The sequence below is a fragment of the Narcine bancroftii genome, chromosome 1 (assembly GCF_036971445.1).
Source record: "Narcine bancroftii isolate sNarBan1 chromosome 1, sNarBan1.hap1, whole genome shotgun sequence".
NCBI lineage: Eukaryota > Metazoa > Chordata > Chondrichthyes > Torpediniformes > Narcinidae > Narcine > Narcine bancroftii.
Window position 1 is genome coordinate 316,435,986 of NC_091469.1, and position 17,871 is coordinate 316,453,856.

At 43.9% G+C, this 17,871-nt stretch overlaps 1 protein-coding gene across 2 annotated transcripts in view; it reads left to right on the forward strand.

The window, feature by feature from the left end:
• Nucleotides 1–657: 657 nt before the first annotated feature.
• LOC138747283 (ankyrin repeat and SAM domain-containing protein 6-like) overlaps nt 658–17,871 on the forward strand; it is a 51,111-nt gene continuing 33,897 nt past the window's right edge. Inside the window, exons 1-6 of one of the 2 annotated variants that reach the window (XM_069906374.1) lie at nt 658–1,533; nt 8,437–8,481; nt 10,545–10,749; nt 11,211–11,317; nt 15,893–16,038; nt 17,197–17,422. In XM_069906374.1, coding sequence (XP_069762475.1) covers nt 780–1,533; nt 8,437–8,481; nt 10,545–10,749; nt 11,211–11,317; nt 15,893–16,038; nt 17,197–17,422 — 1,483 coding nt within the window. In that variant the 5' untranslated portion in view covers nt 658–779. The remainder of the gene's footprint in view (nt 1,534–8,436; nt 8,482–10,544; nt 10,750–11,210; nt 11,318–15,892; nt 16,039–17,196; nt 17,423–17,871) is intronic. The other variant, XM_069906367.1, reaches the window with a different exon arrangement.

The following is a 17,871-nucleotide window of genomic DNA, read 5'->3' on the forward strand; positions in this document are numbered from 1 at the left end:
CCAGGTAGTGCAAGAAAATGCCACCATTTGGGAGGCGATCCTTCTGGCCCTCAAGTCAAAAGACTTGGCAGTGTCTCACTATTACCTTTTGTATTTTATCCTTATCATCTGGAAAGCATGATTCCTTGTGGGATAATTTGGTACGACTCTGCAGTGTAGCTGAATTTAATGCTTTCCACTCCACAAGCTCTACGTAAATGGAACAATTCCAGTGTTGAATAGCAATTCATTAACTTTTCTTAAACAGGCAGAAATGATTTTTTTTTCAGTTCTGAAAATTCATTTTATTTTTTCCCACTCGAAATACTGCCTGAGCTGCAGAGTATTTTCAGCATGTTTGCCATGCACCTGCAGCCCGTTGCGCTCCTGTAAAAGACCAGCCTGACTCGGAGCGGGACGCCCACGTGCTCCGAGGCCATGATTGACAGGAGAATTCCGCGTCGTCTGAGAACTCCCCACTGTGACGACTGCACTCTTATGAATGGCCGTCGGGGAATCGCGCGCGGACGTCACGTCTCCACCCGCCCCCTCTGCGCCGATTGGTCGGGCTCCCCGACTCACGACTGTTAGTAAATAGTTGCTGGGCACCGAAACCCCGCCTCCACTGGCTCCAACCACGCAGCGTCACGATTGACATCAGACCGAGGAAGGCTCTTGAGCGGCCAGGCGCCCTGCCAATCAGCAGTCCCGAGACGGGGTCTTCCCTCCCCGCTCCACGCCGCTTGTTTGGGGCGAGTCTGGGACCAGTCAATGGACCTATAGGTCCTCGGGGGCCAATCATGGAGAGCGGCATTCCGCCGGCCTGCCAGCTTCTGTTCCGCGCCTGCGAAGAAGGGAGCTTGGAGAACGCCCGGCGCCTGCTCGAGCCGCCCGACGAGGGAGAGCCCTCGGACGCCGGGGCTGCGGCGGCGCCGGTCGACTGCACGGATGACGACGGCAACTCGGCCCTGCAGCTGGCGGCCGGCTACGGCCACGAGCCTCTGGTGCGCTTCCTGCTGAGCAAGGGGGCTTCGGTGGACAGCCGCAACCGCTACGGGTGGACGCCGCTCATGCAGGCGGCCCGCTTCGGCCACCTCGGCGTGGCGCGCGTGCTGCTCGAGCACGGCGCCGACGCCAACGCGGCCAACCGGCTGGGCAGCAGTGCGCTGACGGCCGCGGCGCGCGGCGGCCACGTCGGACTGGCGCGCGCCCTGCTGGAGGGCGGCGCAAGCGCCGAGGCGGCCGGCAGGCCGGCCGGCGCCGAGCTGACACCGCTGATGGTGGCGGCGCAGCATGGCCGCGACGCTGTACTCCGGGTGCTGCTGGACTGGGGCTCGGACGCGGGCCCGGCGGGCCACGCCAGCGGTTGGAGCCCGCTCATGTTGGCTGCGCTCAACGGGGAGCTGGGGGCGGCGCAGCAGCTGATCGAGAGGGGGGCCGACCCCAATCAGACCAACGCCGCGGGCCTGACCGCCTTCGAAATCGCCGGCGCCGCCAGGCAGCGACAGATGCGGGATTACCTAGACTCGAAGACCAGCAACAGGCCCAAATCAGGTAGAGCGTCAGCAGGCCAAGCTGCCTAGAACCGGCCACCCCATGTACGGTGTCCCTGTACCTTTCTGTGGTTCATTGATCGTTCAGGAGTCTGATGGCAATGGGGAAGGAGCTGTCCTTGTGCCTCTGGGTGCTCTCTTCAGCCCCCTGTACCTTCTTTCCCCCCCCCCCCCTCTCACAATGATAGCAGATGACCTGGATTCTGGGGGGTCTGTAGTTCATTGATCATTCAGGAATCTGATGACAGCTGAGAAGAAGCTGTCCTTGTGCCTGTAGGTGCTCTCTTCAGCCCCCTGTATCTTCCTCCCTTCCCCCCTCACAATGATAGCAGATGATCTGGATGGTGGGGGGGTCTGTAGTTCATTGATCATTCAGGAATCTGATGGCAGCAGGGAAGAAACTGTCCTTATGCCACTGGGTGCTCTCTTCAGCTCCCTGTATCTTCCTCCCTTCCCCCCCCCTCACAATGATAGCAGATGATCTGGACGGTGGGGGTCTGTGGTTCATTGATCATTCAGGAATCTGATGGCAATGGGGAAGAAGCTGTCCTTGTGCCTCTGGGTGTTCTCTTCAGCCCCCTGTACCTTCTTCCCCCCCCCCCCTCACAATGATAGATGACCTGGATTCTGGGGGGGGTCTGTGGTTCATTGATCATTCAGGAATCTGATGACAGCTGAGAAGAAGCTGTCCTTGTGCCTGTAGATGCTCCCTTCAGGCCCCTGTACCTTCTTCCCCCCTCCCACAATGGTAGCAGATGGCCTGGATGGGGTCTATGGTTCATTGATCATTCAGGAATCTGATGGCAGCAGGGAAGAAACTGTCCTTATGCCACTCTCTTCAGCCCCCTGTATCTTCCTCCCTTCTCCCCCCCCCCCTCACAATGATAGCAGATGATCTGGATGGTGGGGGTCTGTGGTTCATTGATCATTTAGGAATCTGATGGCAATGGGGAAGAAGCTGTCCTTGTGCCTCTGGGTGCTCTCTTCAGCCCCCTGTATCTTCTTTCCCCCCCCCCCTCCCCCTCACAATGATAGCAGATGACCTGGATTCTGGGGGGGTCTGTGATTCATTGATCATTCAGGAATCTGATGGCAGCAGGGAAGAAACTGTCCTTATGCCACTGGGTGCTCTCTTCAGCCCCCTGTATCTTCCTCCCTTGCCCCCCTCACAATGATAGCAGATGATCTGGATGGTGGGGGTCTGTGGTTCATTGATCATTCAGGAATCTGATGGCAATGGGGAAGAAGCTGTCCTTGTGCCTCTGTGTGTTCTCTTCAGCCCCCTGTACCTTCTTTCCCCCCCCCCTCACAATGATAGATGACCTGGATTCTGGGGGGGTCTGTGGTTCATTGATCATTCAGGAATCTGATGACAGCTGAGAAGAAGCTGTCTTTGTGCCTCTGAGTTGTCCCTTCAGGCACCTATACCTCCCCCTCTCCCCCCAACGATGGTAGTAGATGGCCTGGGTGGTGGTGGTCGTTGAGGATTGAGGCTGCTTTTTTAAGACCCCGCCTCATGTAGATGTCCTCGATGGAGTGGTGGCCGTGATGTCGCATGCTGAGTTAACAACCTTCTGGAGTTGGCGCCACCGTACCAGGCAGTGATGCCAAAGCCATGCAGTGCTTTGAGAGTTTTTGGGGATGTGCCGAACCTCACGAAGCATAGCTGATTGTGAGCCGTCTTTGTGATTGCACAGATTGTGGAGGCGCCAGGTCAGATCCTCGGAGATGTTGGCACCCAAGAATTTGAGGTTCTTGACCCTCTCCACTGCGGGGCCCTTGATGAGGACTGGATCATGTTCTCCTGGTTTCTTCCTGAAGTCTACAATCATCTCCTTGTTTGGTAACAAGTGCACTTACAGCAATGCCACTCTTCCCATTTTCCTCTTCCCCAGCCCTCTCCCCTCAGTCTAAAGCAACGGAAGCTTGGAACATTGAGCTGCCAGTCCTTCCCCTCCTGCAACCAAGTTTCACTAATGGCTACAATGTTGTAATTCCACATGCCAATCCACCCTCTAAACTCATCTGCCTTCCCTACAGTACTCTTTATATTGAAATAGATGCATTTGAGAACATTTCCACCACATTTAACCCATTGACTTCTAATGGTGCATGCAATTTTCACATCATCTTTTCCCTCCTCCACTCCTCTATCTGCTCTGGCACTCTGGTTCCCATCCCCCCTGCATATCTTGTTTAAACCCACTAAAGCAGCACTAGCAAATGTTTCCACAAAGACATTAGTCCCCCCCCAGTTCAGATTAAAGCTGTCCTGTTGGAACAGGTCCCACCTTCCCTGGAAGAGAGCCCAATGATGCATAAAACTTAAGCCTCCCTCCTGTACCATGTCTTTACCCACATGTTAAGCTGCATTATCCTCTTATTTTTAACCTCACTAGTACGTGGCATAGGTAACAATCCTAAAATCACCACCCTAGAGGTCCTGTCACCCTGAATTCTCTGCAGGACCTCCTCATCCTTCCTAGCTATGTCGTTTGTCCCTACATGGACCAGGACATCAGGCTGCTCACCCTCTCTCCTGAGAATGCCGTGAACTCAATCGAAGATATCTCTGACCCTGGCACCAGGGAGTCAACATATTATCTGGGATACTTGTGTTTTCTCCCTTTTTAGCCACATAACCAGACTCTGGCCAGAAATCTGATCTTTGTGGGTTTTCTCTGGTAGGTTGTTTTCTTCCACCCGCCCCCCCCCCCCCCCCAACAGTATCCAAAATGGTATACTTGTTATTGAGGTGGACAGCCACAGGGGTGCCCTGCACTGCCTGCCAATATGCTTTCCCTCTCCTGACTGTCATGTATCTACCCTCTCGCTGCCTTCCAGGTGTGATAATATCCCTGTAACTCCTGTCCATCACTCCCTCTGGTTTCCAAATGATCCAGAGGTAATCCAAGTCCAATTCCTTAACTCTGTTTGATAGGATCTCCAGCTGGACACATTTCCCACAGATGAAGTAGTCAGGGATACTGCTGGCTTCCCTGGCGACCCACTTTCTGCAAGAGGAGCATTCCTCTGCTTGGGCTGCCATTCCTTCTGTTTATGACCAGAGGAACAAAATATGATATCTTAAACCTGCCCTTAACTGTGCCTTTCTGCTGAATACTCTTTGTTCCTTGAATAGGGTGGCCCTTTCTGACTTCAACTCCGACTATTCCTCTCCTTTTACCTGTTCTCACCAAAGCCTGTTAAGCCTAAGCCTTACCACTCTGACTCAGCCCAGTCCGATGATGATTACTTCTCAATGATAATCAAAATAAATGTCAAGAAAATTGGGATTATTGTCAGTTACTGGATACTATTTATCAGCCTCTCTGCATGAAGGAAGAAGCTATTCCAAATTTCAGATTTATTGTCAGAGTACATACATGACATCCCATACAACCAACCCTGAGATTCCTTTTTCCTGTGAGTGCAGCAGAATTACCACTAATTGATAGTTCAAAAAATAAACGGTGAACAAATAAAAGAACTATGAACAGATAACAAATGTAAACAAACTGCAACACTGAGGGAACAAAAAAGAAAATCAATAAAGCGCACAAGTAAGAGTCCCTGATTTGAGTTTGTTGTTGAGGAGTCTGATGGTGGAGGGGGAGCAGCTGTTCCTGAACCTGGTGGGTGCGAGTCTTGTGAGACATATACCTCTTTCCTGATGACAGCAGTGAGAACAGAGCGTGTGCTGGGTAGTGTGGGTCTTTGATGAATGCTGCTGCCCTCCGATGGCTGCATTCCCTGTAGATGTACTCAATAATGGGAATAGTTTTGCCTATGGGCTGTGTCCACTACCTTTTGCAGGGCTTTATGCTCAGGGATATTGGTGTTCCCATACCAGACTGTGATGCAGGCAGTCAGCACTCTTCCTACCACACCTCTAGAAATTTTCCAGGATTTCTGGTGTCATACCAAACCGCCACAAACGTGCTGAAATGCTTTCTCCATGATGCCATTGGTGTGTTGGGTCCAGGAAAGATCCTCCAAGATAGTGACTCCCAAGAACTTAAATTTGCTCACCCTCTTCACCTTTGATCCTTCATTGTGTACTTTGCCTTTCCTTTCCTGAAGTCAACAATCGGCACCTTAATTTTGGTTACGTTGGTGCACCAACAATGACCTTGCCCTCATTCAGCCAGGTTTTCAGTCTCCCTCCTATATGCTGACTCAACCCCTTCCATTAGACAACCCACTGCTGTGGTGTACCCAGGCGGGCAGTCCTGATTTTGATGCTCTTGTAGCTTTTTGATGATAATGGGTCGGATACAGTGTAAAATTACAAACTACTACTGCATCCAGTGCTCCTGTTGTGGCCTTCTCTACATAGAAGAGACTGGACATAGACTAGGAGATTGGCTCAGCACCTTCGCTCTCTGCATCAATGACAGGGATCTCCTACTGGCCAACCATTTAATTTCCGCACCCCACCCCCACGCTGAGATGTCTGTCCATGGCTTTGCATACTCAATGGAATTTAGAAGAATGAGAGAGGATCTTATGCCTTTCATAATTTTGTATGCTTCTGTAGGTAAGATAGAAGTAGGTGATTGTTTTCGTTGGTAGGGGAGACCAGAACTAGGGGACATAGCCTCAAGATTCAGGGTAATAGATTTAAGACGGAGATGAGGAGGAACTGCTTTTCCCCAGAGGGTGGTGAATCGATTTAATTGTCCATTAAAGCAGTGGAGGTGACCTCAGTAAAAATTTTTAAGACCAGGTAGGAAAATAAGGAATATGGGGAAAAGGCAGGATGGTAGAGGTGAGCCTATCATCAGATCAGCCATGATCTCATTAAATGACAGAGCAGGCTCAATGGAGCAGATGACCTTCTATTCCTATTTCTAATGTCCTTATGGCTGAGGCCACACGCACACACATTTTGAATTTTGGTTCAAGGTCCTTTTATTGTCACATAATCATACATTAAATGATATTATGATATTCTTCAACTTTTGCTTTCTGTAAGGCAAAGAGTTGCCGTTGCTGTTCAACATCCCTTAAAATACGAGAGAAAGAAACAAATGAGAGTCCCTTCAGAGTCGCTGGGTGTCGGTGGATTCATTTCTGCAGCTGCAGACTCTTGTTCAAACCCAAGCTCCATATTCAAGCCTCTGGCATGATCAGAAGCCTTCAGCACCAAAGGCCCTTAGAAAGGCCTTCTTGCCCTTAGCACACTCTCGAACCCCAGTTCCACTACTTGGTTCACATGAGCCAGTGCCCAGCACCCCACAGCTCATCCTGGTCCTTTGACAGCAAATCATCAACAGCTGCAGCTTGCCTGGATCCCTTGCCCACTGAGCTCCTTGCTTGTCTGCCACTGTGGTCACTCTCCTGTAGAGTTGTGTCCTCTGCTTCTCATTCTCAACAGAGGGTGTTCTCCCTGTTTTTGGTTCTATGCTGGTCCGCTGCTCCCCCAGAGTCTACAACCGCTCGTGGCTGTTGCCGAGCACAGGTGCCACCCTCTTGGGCACAGACCACATGGTTGTAGGATTTTATTTGCAAACACTATCGGCTCTTTGAACAGGGCATTTAAAGCCTTTACAGAGCTGTAGGGCATTAGGACTGTGTGGTTGAATCTTTTGGACCACTCTTTACTGGTTGGGTGAAGGCTTTATATAAAAATCCTTCTGCTTGGGTGGTGACAAATGGACAGGAGTCATCTGCATTCAATTTGTCTAGATCAACTAGACAGGGCTGCCCATTGTCACCGGCCTTATTGGGATTGGTTATAGAATCATTGGCTCAAGTAATTAGACAGGATATTGATATTAAGGGAATTAAAGTTGGTGAGGAAGAGTATAAAATTAATTTGTTTGCAGACAATGTGTTAATATATTTAACACATCATAGTAACTCCTTGGGGCAATCAGAATTTATTGAATCAATATGGACAAATGGTTATAAAGTTAATTGGGATAAGAGTGAGATATTACCAATTTCAGATGAGGATTATTCAGATTGTAAACAGCTTACGAAGTTTAAGTGGTCCTAATAAAATTAAATATTTAGGTGTAACGGTGGATAGAGATGATCAAAATTTATACAAATTAAATTGCGTACCTTTATTAAATAAGATTAAGTTGGATTTGAACAGATGGAAGGATTTACCTCGAACTTTAATAGGGAGACTGAATTGTGTTATAATGAATATATTTCTTGGTATTCAATATCTTTTTCCAATCTATACCAAAAAATGTTTTTAAGGAATTGAATACGGCAGTACAATTATACTTATGGAAAAGTAAATTATGGAGAATTTCTTTACAGAAATTGACATGGAGATATGAGTTGGGAGGACTTCAATAACCAAATTTTCAGAATTATTATGAACCAGTGCAACTAAAAATTTATTAATGGCTTTAATTCCCTGATAACGTTTTTCCTGACACCAATTTAGTTCTAATTTTAAGGAAATGGGATGAGACTGGGACGTTGCTTACCTGGAAAATGTTCGCATTCAGTTGCAACACCCCAATGTTAGAATAAGAGAAAACCATTGATGTTTGCATGCTTGGTTATGGTGTTCTATATTTATGTATCTTTATCTTTTATTATGCTATCATGAATTAAAAGACTTCAGGTTTGTCTTCAATCTTTTGTCATCTGCTTATTTTATGGCACTAAAACACTGCTAGTGTAGTCTCTCATTATTCTGAAATCCCAATGATTCTGCATCAGACTCTGACTTGTGCTTCCCTCAAACTCACTTGATTCACTGAAAAAAAATATCAGTTGGTTTAATAATGGGAGTACATTCATTAGTCTGCCAGATTAGTCTACCATCAAAATTCTGTGTAGATAAAGGAATAAAAATTATTTTTGATGAAGGAAAATATTCATCTGTGTACAATAAATATAACAAAGCATGTTAATGTTCCTCCATTGTTTTCAGATGAAGAGAAAAGGAGACCAGATATATTTAGTGCACTAAAACTGGGTGAGTGCAACACTATATTGATTGGTAGGAAACTCCATAGATAACAATTAATATAGAATGTCAGAAAACTATTCTCTGAAATCTTCAGTTAATTTTGAGTTGATATGAAATCCTTTCTGGGCTCAACATCTCCCAATTGCCTCCTCACTAGCCACTTACTTTTCACTTTATCATAAACTTGACCATGTTTGAAAATTGTTGTTTTAACGTACATCTTTTCATTCTCCAATCAGCCCTGTAATTATTAAAATGTAAAATGTAGAGTTGTACAGCACAAAAACAGGCCCTTCCCTTGTGTGTCTGTGCTGAACATGACACCATCTACTGGCTGCTGTTACATTCATTATTCCATTTTTAATATAATTTTAGATGTATATAACTAACAGGCCTTTCTAGCCCATGAGCCCTGTGCTGCCCAAAATACCCCTACAGCCCCCCATATGTTTTGAAAGGTGGGAGGAAACCCACACAGACACAGGGAGAACTTTGCAAACTTCTCACAGACAGTGCTGGATTCAAACCCGGGTTGCTGACACTGTAGGTGTGGTGTGCTATCCGTGCCGCTGCTGTTTATGTTCAGAACTCGCCACGACATGGCTCCCCTCTCATTTTTTCATCCCTGACTCCTTTACTTTATCCTTATCATTGAAAAATGTGCCTTTGAGTGTCTGAAATAGAAACAAAAAGGAGAAAGGGGGGAAAAGTGCAGTCAATTATAATCTTGAATGCACTTTGCCAAGTTGGTGAAACAGACTCTGCAGTAATTCCTGAATAGCAATGTTTATGTACTTGGAATATGAAACTTTGGTCATGTGGAAATAGATAACCCTTGGCTAGCTCTTTCAAATAAGAGGCATAGTGGGATGAATGCTTCTTCCTTTCTGGCAGCTATGAAATTCTGAATTAAAATTCTATATTTTTTTTGTTGTCTTTTATTGCCCAAATCCTTCAAAATTCCAAGCTTGTAATTAATTGCCCATCATACTATTATTTCCTTTATCCTATAAAAATCCATACTGCCAGGCTTTCTATTAAGCATTGTGGGAACTTTTGCAGTATACTTGCAATAAGTTTTTAGTCTTGTCCTAGCTTTCTTTCTATTCAAGAAGTATCTGAGTGGAATAAATTGCAACTTTCATTGTCCCACCAGAGCTGAGGATGACAACCGAGAGTTGAAATCTTACTGCAACACCCATTGCCTATCACTAATCCGGTCTGTCCACCTATCGAAATCCTCATTCAAACCTCAGTTTCCATTTCAGTGTTTCTAACTTGTCTCATTCCTTCTTTGAAGGGCGGAGGGTGAGTAACACTCAATTTCAACGTCTAAAATTTGCCCAGTTTATTCTGCTCCTGAACTTGCTTGGTGTTCATCCATCCATACAAGCTGAAATTTAAAACTATTTTTATTGACAACATGGCAGAAGCAGATTCTGGCTATTAAAACCTGTGCTGCCCAATAACACCTAATTAACCTACAACCCCTTTTGCTTTGGAGGATGGGAATAAACCAGAGCACCCTGAGATGAATCATGCAGAATCTGGGAGATTGTACAAACTCCTTACCGTCCGTAAAGATTGAAACCCAGGTTGCTGGTACTGTAATACTGTCACGCTATCCACGCCACGAGCCGTGTCCTCGTGGATCATCATGATTCCCCATGGACTAAATCTTTTATTCACTTAACAAACCATAGTAGAATCAACCCTATTTATTGCTGCAACCGTCTGCATGCAACCTTCTCCATCCTTTTGTGTGTTTTAGTCACATCAGGTAAAATTAACGTTGCCTTGTTCTAGTTTCTCTTTTAATATTTTTTTTTCATCCAAATTATGTGACTTATTGCTCATGCACTGACATCTATTTGTTTTTTTTTAACCTTATTTCCTTCCCTTACCCCAGTCCACTTCACCACACCATTGAAATTGAAGTGATTCAGGGGATAGTTTGTATTGTAAAAGCTTTGTACGCTTGCAGGTTTTTGTCATGGTATGTCTGCAATAAGATTCTGGTTTTGAATAATTTTGCAAAATTATTTCTCAATTTGTTTTCTTGTCAATAGGAAACTACCAGTTGGTGAAGGAGATTCTCGATGAAGATTCAAATCAGGCCAATGTTGTTAATGCAGATGGTGCCTCTCCATTAATGATTGCTGCCATGACAGGTCAGCTAGAACTTGCACAACTTCTTAGTGAGAGGAACTCTGATATTGACAAGCAAGATGGTGTACATGGGTGGACAGCCTTAATGCAAGCTACTTACCATGGGTACATAAAATAACTTTATTAAATTGATTATACATTTTCTATTGAAGTATTTTGAAATATTATTTTGATTCTTAATGAAACTGCAACATTAAATATGAAAAATTTATATTAAAAAATTTGATAGAGGACTAAGTATATCCCATTTGTTTAGTTCAGGACTAATTTGTTGAATTAGCATTGTGAATTTTTAAAGAAAGCTGGGGCTTTCCTGTCTTCTAGTCCAAAGTTATTGGTATCAGTTTTGTAACTGCATCTTTCTACACTTTTTAGTATTACTTCGAGACAGTACATCATGCCTGGGTAAATTGGACGTAGAGAATTTGAGCATGGAGATGCTATGAAAAATGGAATGCTCTATCGCAAATTGATCTGTTTAGGCACTGAAACGAGGAAAGCATATATTTCTTTCAAAATAACTTTTTGATTTTGCCCCCTCCCCTCCCCGTGTGACACCTATTAAGGAACAAGGAAGTTGTGAAATATCTGCTGAATCAAGGAGCAGATGTCAATCGCTGTGCCAAGAATGGAGTAACTGCATTTGATCTTGTAATGCTGCTAAATGATCCAGGTATATTCATGAAATACCTGTTTTCAAAATGTTCTTTAATTGTAATACAAAGTAAGAAATGTGTGGTAAATAATTGTATGTTTATAGTTTTGTATATTATTCACAATATTTCCATTTTATGCTCATAGTAAAATTTGTTCCAAAGCATAGAAAAATTTTTCAGTGCTAGTCAGATATGTACATTATTCTCTTGCAGGTCTCCCTGGTTCATGTATCAGTATTTTGCATCTCTATTTACTCAGGAAACTGACACAGAGTTGTGGAAAGTAAGGAAAACAAGCATTGGGGGTCATAGAACATACACAAATTAAAAAGCAGGAGATGCTTGCTGTCTTTGAACAAATAAAGATGAATAAATTCCCGGGACCTGACAAGATATTCACTTGGTCCTTGAGGGAGGCTAGTGTAGAAATTGCAAGAGCTCTGGCAGAAATATTTAAAATGACCTTTGCCATTGATGAGGTGCCGAAGGATCGGAGAGCAGCTCGCGTTGTTCCATTGTTTTAAAAAAAAAAGGCTCAAAAAGTAACCCTGGAAACTATAGGCTGGTGAGCCTGACATCAGTAGTAGGTAAATTATTGGAAGCTGTTTGAAGAGATTGGTTATACAATTATTTGGATAGCCAAGGACTGATTTGGAGTAGTCAACCTAGCTTTGTGCATGGTAGGTCATGTTTAACCAATCCGACAGAATTTTTTGAGGAGGTTACGGGAAATTTGACAAAGGTAAGGCTGTGGATGTGTCTACATGGACTTCGACAAGGTCCCACTTGGGAGGTTAATCAGGAAGGTTCAGTTTGTGAAGTAGTGAACTGGATTTGAGAATGGCTGGCCAGGAGAAGCCAGAGAGTAGTTTGTTTGTCATCTATATCAATGATCTGGATGATAATGTGGTAAATTGGATCAGCAAGTTTGCAAATGATACTAAGATTGGAGGTGTTGTGGACAGTGAAGAAGGTTTTCAAAGTCTGCAGAGGGATCTGGACCGGCTGGAAAAATGGGATGAAAAATGGCAGATGGAATTTAATGTAAATGAGTGTTGCATTTTGGAAATAAAAACTAAGAAAGGACATACACAGTAAATGGCAGGACAACGAAGAGTGTGGTAGAACAGAGGAATCTGGGAATACAGCTACATAATTCACCGAAGGAGATATCACAGGTTTGTAAAGAGAGCTTTGGCATATTGGCCTTCATAAATCAAAGTATTGACACTGCAATGTTATGATAAAGTTGTATAAGACATTGATGAGGCTAAAATTGGAGTTTTGGTCACCTATCTTCAGGAAAGATGCAGTGGAACCCCGATTTAACGCGCCCCAATTTAGTGCGAATTCGGATATAACGTGAAGAATCATTGGACCCTTTCACGTTAATGTTCCGTTCTGTGAGATGGGACATCAAGCGAATCCTTTTTAAAAGATGCAATACCAGGGATGGTATTGATTTAGAAGTGACGCCTCTAAATGATTAGGTACAGTGCAGAATTCATGGTGTCGATTGAGGGGGGGGGAGGGTGTGGTGAGTGCTGCTGAAAATGTGAGTTGGGGTGAGTGCTGCCACGAACAGGAGTGGGGGGGGGGAGTGGTGCCGCGAAGGGGGGTGGGGGGGCGAGTGCTGCCGCGAAGGGGGGTGGGGGGGCGAGTGCTGCCGCGGAGGGGGGTGGGGGGGCGAGTGCTGCCGCGAAGGGGGGTGGGGGGGGCGAGTGCTGCCGCGAAGGGGGGTGGGGGGGGGAGAGTGCTGCCGCGAAGGGGGGTGGGGAGGGGGGTGGTGTGAGTGCAGCCAGGAAGGGGAGTGGGTGGGGGTGAGTGCTGCTGGGAACGGGGTGGTGGGGTTGCTGCTAGCGATCGATGTGTGTGTATAGTACACAATAGAGCAATCCCGATTTAGTGCAACCCCCCCCCATTTTTTGTGGTCCAAATTTTTTTTTTGGACCTGAACCATTGCTTTGTAAGAGTGTTCCACTGTGTCAATAAGATAGAAAGAGTGCAGAGAAGATTTACTAGGATGTTGCCTGGACTTCAGGAACTGAAGTATGAGGAGCAATTTGATAGGGGTATTTTAAATGATGAGGGGTTTAGACAGAGTAAATGTAGATGAGCTTTTCCTCTGAGGATGGGTGAGATACAAGCCAGAGCAGATGGGTTAAGAGTGAAAGGGGAAAAGTTTAGAGGGAACGTGAAGGGGAACTTCACACAGAGAGTGGTGGGGTGCAGAGCGAGCTGCCAGCTGAAGTGGTGAATGCGGGCTCAATTTTAACATTGAAGAAAAATTTAGAAAGGTACATGGATGGGAGGGGTATAGAGGACTGGGTGCAGGTCAGTGGGACTAGCCAGAAATATAGTTCGCCACAGACTGGAATGGTGGAAGGGCTTTTTTTCTGTGCTGTGAAGTTCTACGCTTCTATGTGTTGGATCACAAAAAAACAAAGTTTCAATCTGATCCTCCACTGCCATTTTGACTTCAGGAAAGCTCCCCATGAAATTTTTCTCCCTTGATTGTTAGTTGTGTGCTTAAAGATGTAAACATTTTCTGTGTTGATCTTATTTACCAGGACCTTGAGTTTGACAAAATAAACACTGGTGCAAATGCTACTTTGTTTTTTGTTTTCTCCTTCTCTCCTTAACCTCCTGACACTTCCAGGTTTTGTAGCTCGCTGTTCCACAGGGCAGACTTGACAACCAGCTATGTAGTAAAAAAGAGACTGTTGCAATGCTTGGAACTGACCATGCCCTTGCTATACAATTTAAATTGGTGAACCATTAATGGATGTCATAACTAGTTCAATCGTGATTTAGTTGGATGAGCTGATTCACTCTTCAGTCACTCACTTTGTGCATATTCCAAGTGAAATCTGGATTTTGGTTGTGTAATCATAACATGAGCTGGATTCCATGAAGCACCGTGCTAAATAATCGAAGAGAACATAAGTACAGTGTCGTATTTTAGTAAAGTTTGATAAGGACAATGCAATGAAAGTTTAAGAGGATGAGATCACAAGATAAAGGAACAGAAGCAGGCCACTAGGCCCATTGAGTCTGTTCCGTGTCTCTACACTAAGCTCTATGCTCACACCTAGTTCCAATTTCCAGCCTTTTTCCCATATCCCTGATACCCTTACTAATGAGAAACCTGTCCATTTCCTGTTTAAATACTCCTGGTGATCTAGCCTACACTTTCAGCATTAAAGTGTGGCAGTGAGTTCCACAGATCCACAACCTTCTGACTAAAGAACTTCCTCCTCTCTGTTTTAATTGGATAACATCTAATTTTAAGACTGTGACCCCTTGTCCTCGATTCACCCATCAAGGGAAATATCCACATTCACTCTTGTCAAAACCTTTCAATATTTTAAATGTCTCTATGAAATCCCCCCCCTCACTATCCTATACTCCAGCGAATCCAACCCTTTCACTCTTAACCCATCTGCTCTGGCTTGTATCTCACCCACCCTCAGTGGAAAAGCTCATCTACATTTACTCTGTCTATACCCCTCATCATTTTAAATACCCCTATCAAATCGCCCCTCATACTTCAGTTCCTGAAGTCCTGCATTCCAGGAATAATCCTTAGTAAATCTCCTCTGCACCCTCTCCAATAACATCATATCCATTCTAAGATAGGGGGCCCAAAACTGCACACAGTTCACCAAATGGGGTCTCACCAGTCCCCCACAGAGTCTCATTAACACCTCTCTACTCTTATACACTATTCCTCTTGAAATGAATGCTAATATAGCATTTGCTTTCTTCACTACCAATCCCACCTGGGCGTTAACTTTTAGATTACTCTGCACAAGGATGCCCAGGTCTCTATGCACCTCTGAGGATTGAATTCTCTCCCCATCTAGATAGTCCTCTGCCTGTTTTTTCCACTGCCAAAATGTAGAACCGAACGTTTCTCAACATTGTACTTCATCTGCCATATTTTTGCCCAGTTTCCCAAACTGTCTATATCCTTCTGCAACTTTACAGTTTCTTCAACACTTCCTGCTCCGCCACTTGTCTTAGTGTCATCCACAAATTTGACACAAAGCCATTAATTCCGCAATCCAAATGGTTAATATAAATTGTAAACAACAGTGGCCCCAAGACTAACACCTGGGGAACACCACTTGTGACAAGCCACCATCCTGAACGAGATCCCTTAATTTCAACCCTTTACTTCTTGCCTATCAGCCAATTTTATACCCAGTCTGATAGCGTCCCTGTAATTCCATGGGCCCTCATTTGTTTTGCTCTTTTTGATGGTGGTCAAATCCTTCAAAAGGTCCAGATTTGTGCTCATACACAAGTGTTGGAGAAACTCAGCAGGTTACGCAACACCGATAGAAAGTAAAGGGTGATTGATATTTTGGGCCTGAGCCCTTCATCAAGGAATGAGCAAAAAAAAACCAGATGTGTGAATAAAAAGGTGGTGGGAGGAGAGGCTTCACTGTATACAAATGTATGGAGTCATTGAATTGACTAGAACATTTGGTTAATTCTTGGGCTCAATTTCTTCTGCCACTTCAAAAGAAAGGTTAATTGTTTATATTTTTAATGCTGAAAGTGATCAGGATATGTTCTTTGATTAGATACAGAACTTGTGCGGCTTCTTGCATCTGTCTGCATGCAAGTGGAAAAAGAGAGAAGTAAACCAAAATCCAAGAGTGTACCTCGCTCAAAAAATAAACTGTCCTTGAATTTCCCTGTGCCTCCAGAGGACAAGGGGGGATTAAAGGTATTAAAATAGTTTGATCAGTGCAATTTTAATTTAATTTTTGATTGCATTGTTTTGTATGGATTTTTGCAAAAAGAACTTGTTTATGTCTTGATTTGTGCTGTTTTAATGACTTCCAAACAGAATGACCATTTTGCTTTGCCCTCTCTGACCTGGAATTTATTACATGTTGTATTAACTAAATTTTATAATATTAATTAACTTGCCAGCAGGCAAAATTTTGCAAAAATGGTGTTATGTTTACTGTAGCCTGATCATTAATTTCTTAGTCTTTTGACGAATTATATCTCCAGATAGTAATTAATGCTTCTAGTTTATAGATTGGCATCTGTGTGAAATTATTTTAAGGAAGTGAGCAAAAAAAAATCATCTCCAAGTTTTTTTTTAGACATACAGCACAGTAACAGGCTATTACGCCCCATGAGTCTGTGCTGCCTAATTTGCACCCAATTAAAACCTACACGCCTGGTACGTTTTGAACAGTGGGAGGAAACCAGAGACTCCCCCCACCCCCCAGGGAAACCTACACAGACTCGGGGAAGACGTACAAATTCCTTACAGACAGGCTCCGATTGCTGGCGCTGTAAAGAAATTGCGCTGTTACGCCAACTGAAAATTGATAATTTCCTTGTCTATTTAAAACCATGTCTAAATTTGGTAAGGTAGATAGCCATTCTCGTGTGTGTGTGTGTGTGTGTGTCTTTATAAATCTGGAGCAAATTTGATGGATAACGCTTGAAACTGTTGAAAAGAAACTAGTTTCCACAATATGTTTCACATAAATTTTTTTGTTTGAAATTGACTCCTCCTACCTTGTCATTTTTGTCACACTCCTAAGCTCATAATTTTAAAAAATAGCCTGAAATTATTGTGGAAATTTCATTGAGCTATTGTGAATATTCGCTCAGAATGTGATTGACACAGCCAGTTTTGCAAAAACTAGGTTACATTGAGGTTTCCTTAAACTCCTTATGATATGCAATTTTTCTATTATCACAAATTTAATTGATTTAAGACTGGGAAATGCCACCCTTCAGTGTCTAGCATTGTTAACTAATTGGTTTGCAGCAGGGTTGTCAGTTGACTTATTTTAATTACTTTGGTCCTTTTTGGTTGACTGCTGCCCTCTTGAAATGTTTTTTTTTCCTTTGGGTCTAGTCTTGGTGGAATAGAATGTCCAACAGATTCCGTAAATTGAAGCTGACTCGGACACTGAGACAAGGCTTTTCCTCAAACCGGCTTGCCCCTTTCTTAGATGAACCTGAAATTGGACTGGATTCAACAATGAGAGCCAACCCAAAGGATGACTCAAAAGATTCATCCTTGACATCTGTAGGCAATATAGATTCTTCAATGGCTTGGACATTAAAAAGCAAGAACAGCGGTGAGCTAATGTGTTTTGAAAATGCGTTTTAAAAACCATTTTAAAAAATTGACAGTAAAGCCTGCGGCTTGTAATTAAATTTATATTTCACTATATAGTTGCCTTAATTCAAACTCTAACAATGTGATGTTAAAATTGTTATTGCGTTGCATGCATCTTCCATGAAATTGGATTTTTAAGTTTTTAGTCTTCCCATCCTATGCAGAACATTCTTAAGCAGAAGATTCAAATAGAAAACCATTGATGGAGGCAAAATGAGTGGATGAACTTTTCTGTTGTTGATCAGGATTTTTGTAGAAAAAAATGGAGAAGATGGTTAGTTGGGATTAATGTAAAACTGAGAACCTGTACATTGAATGCCTTTTTTTTCTTTTTGAAAATTTTTAAGTTATCCTTCCCATTCATCCAGGATTTTCTTTTAGAATATGTGTCCCATATGCATAGATCGA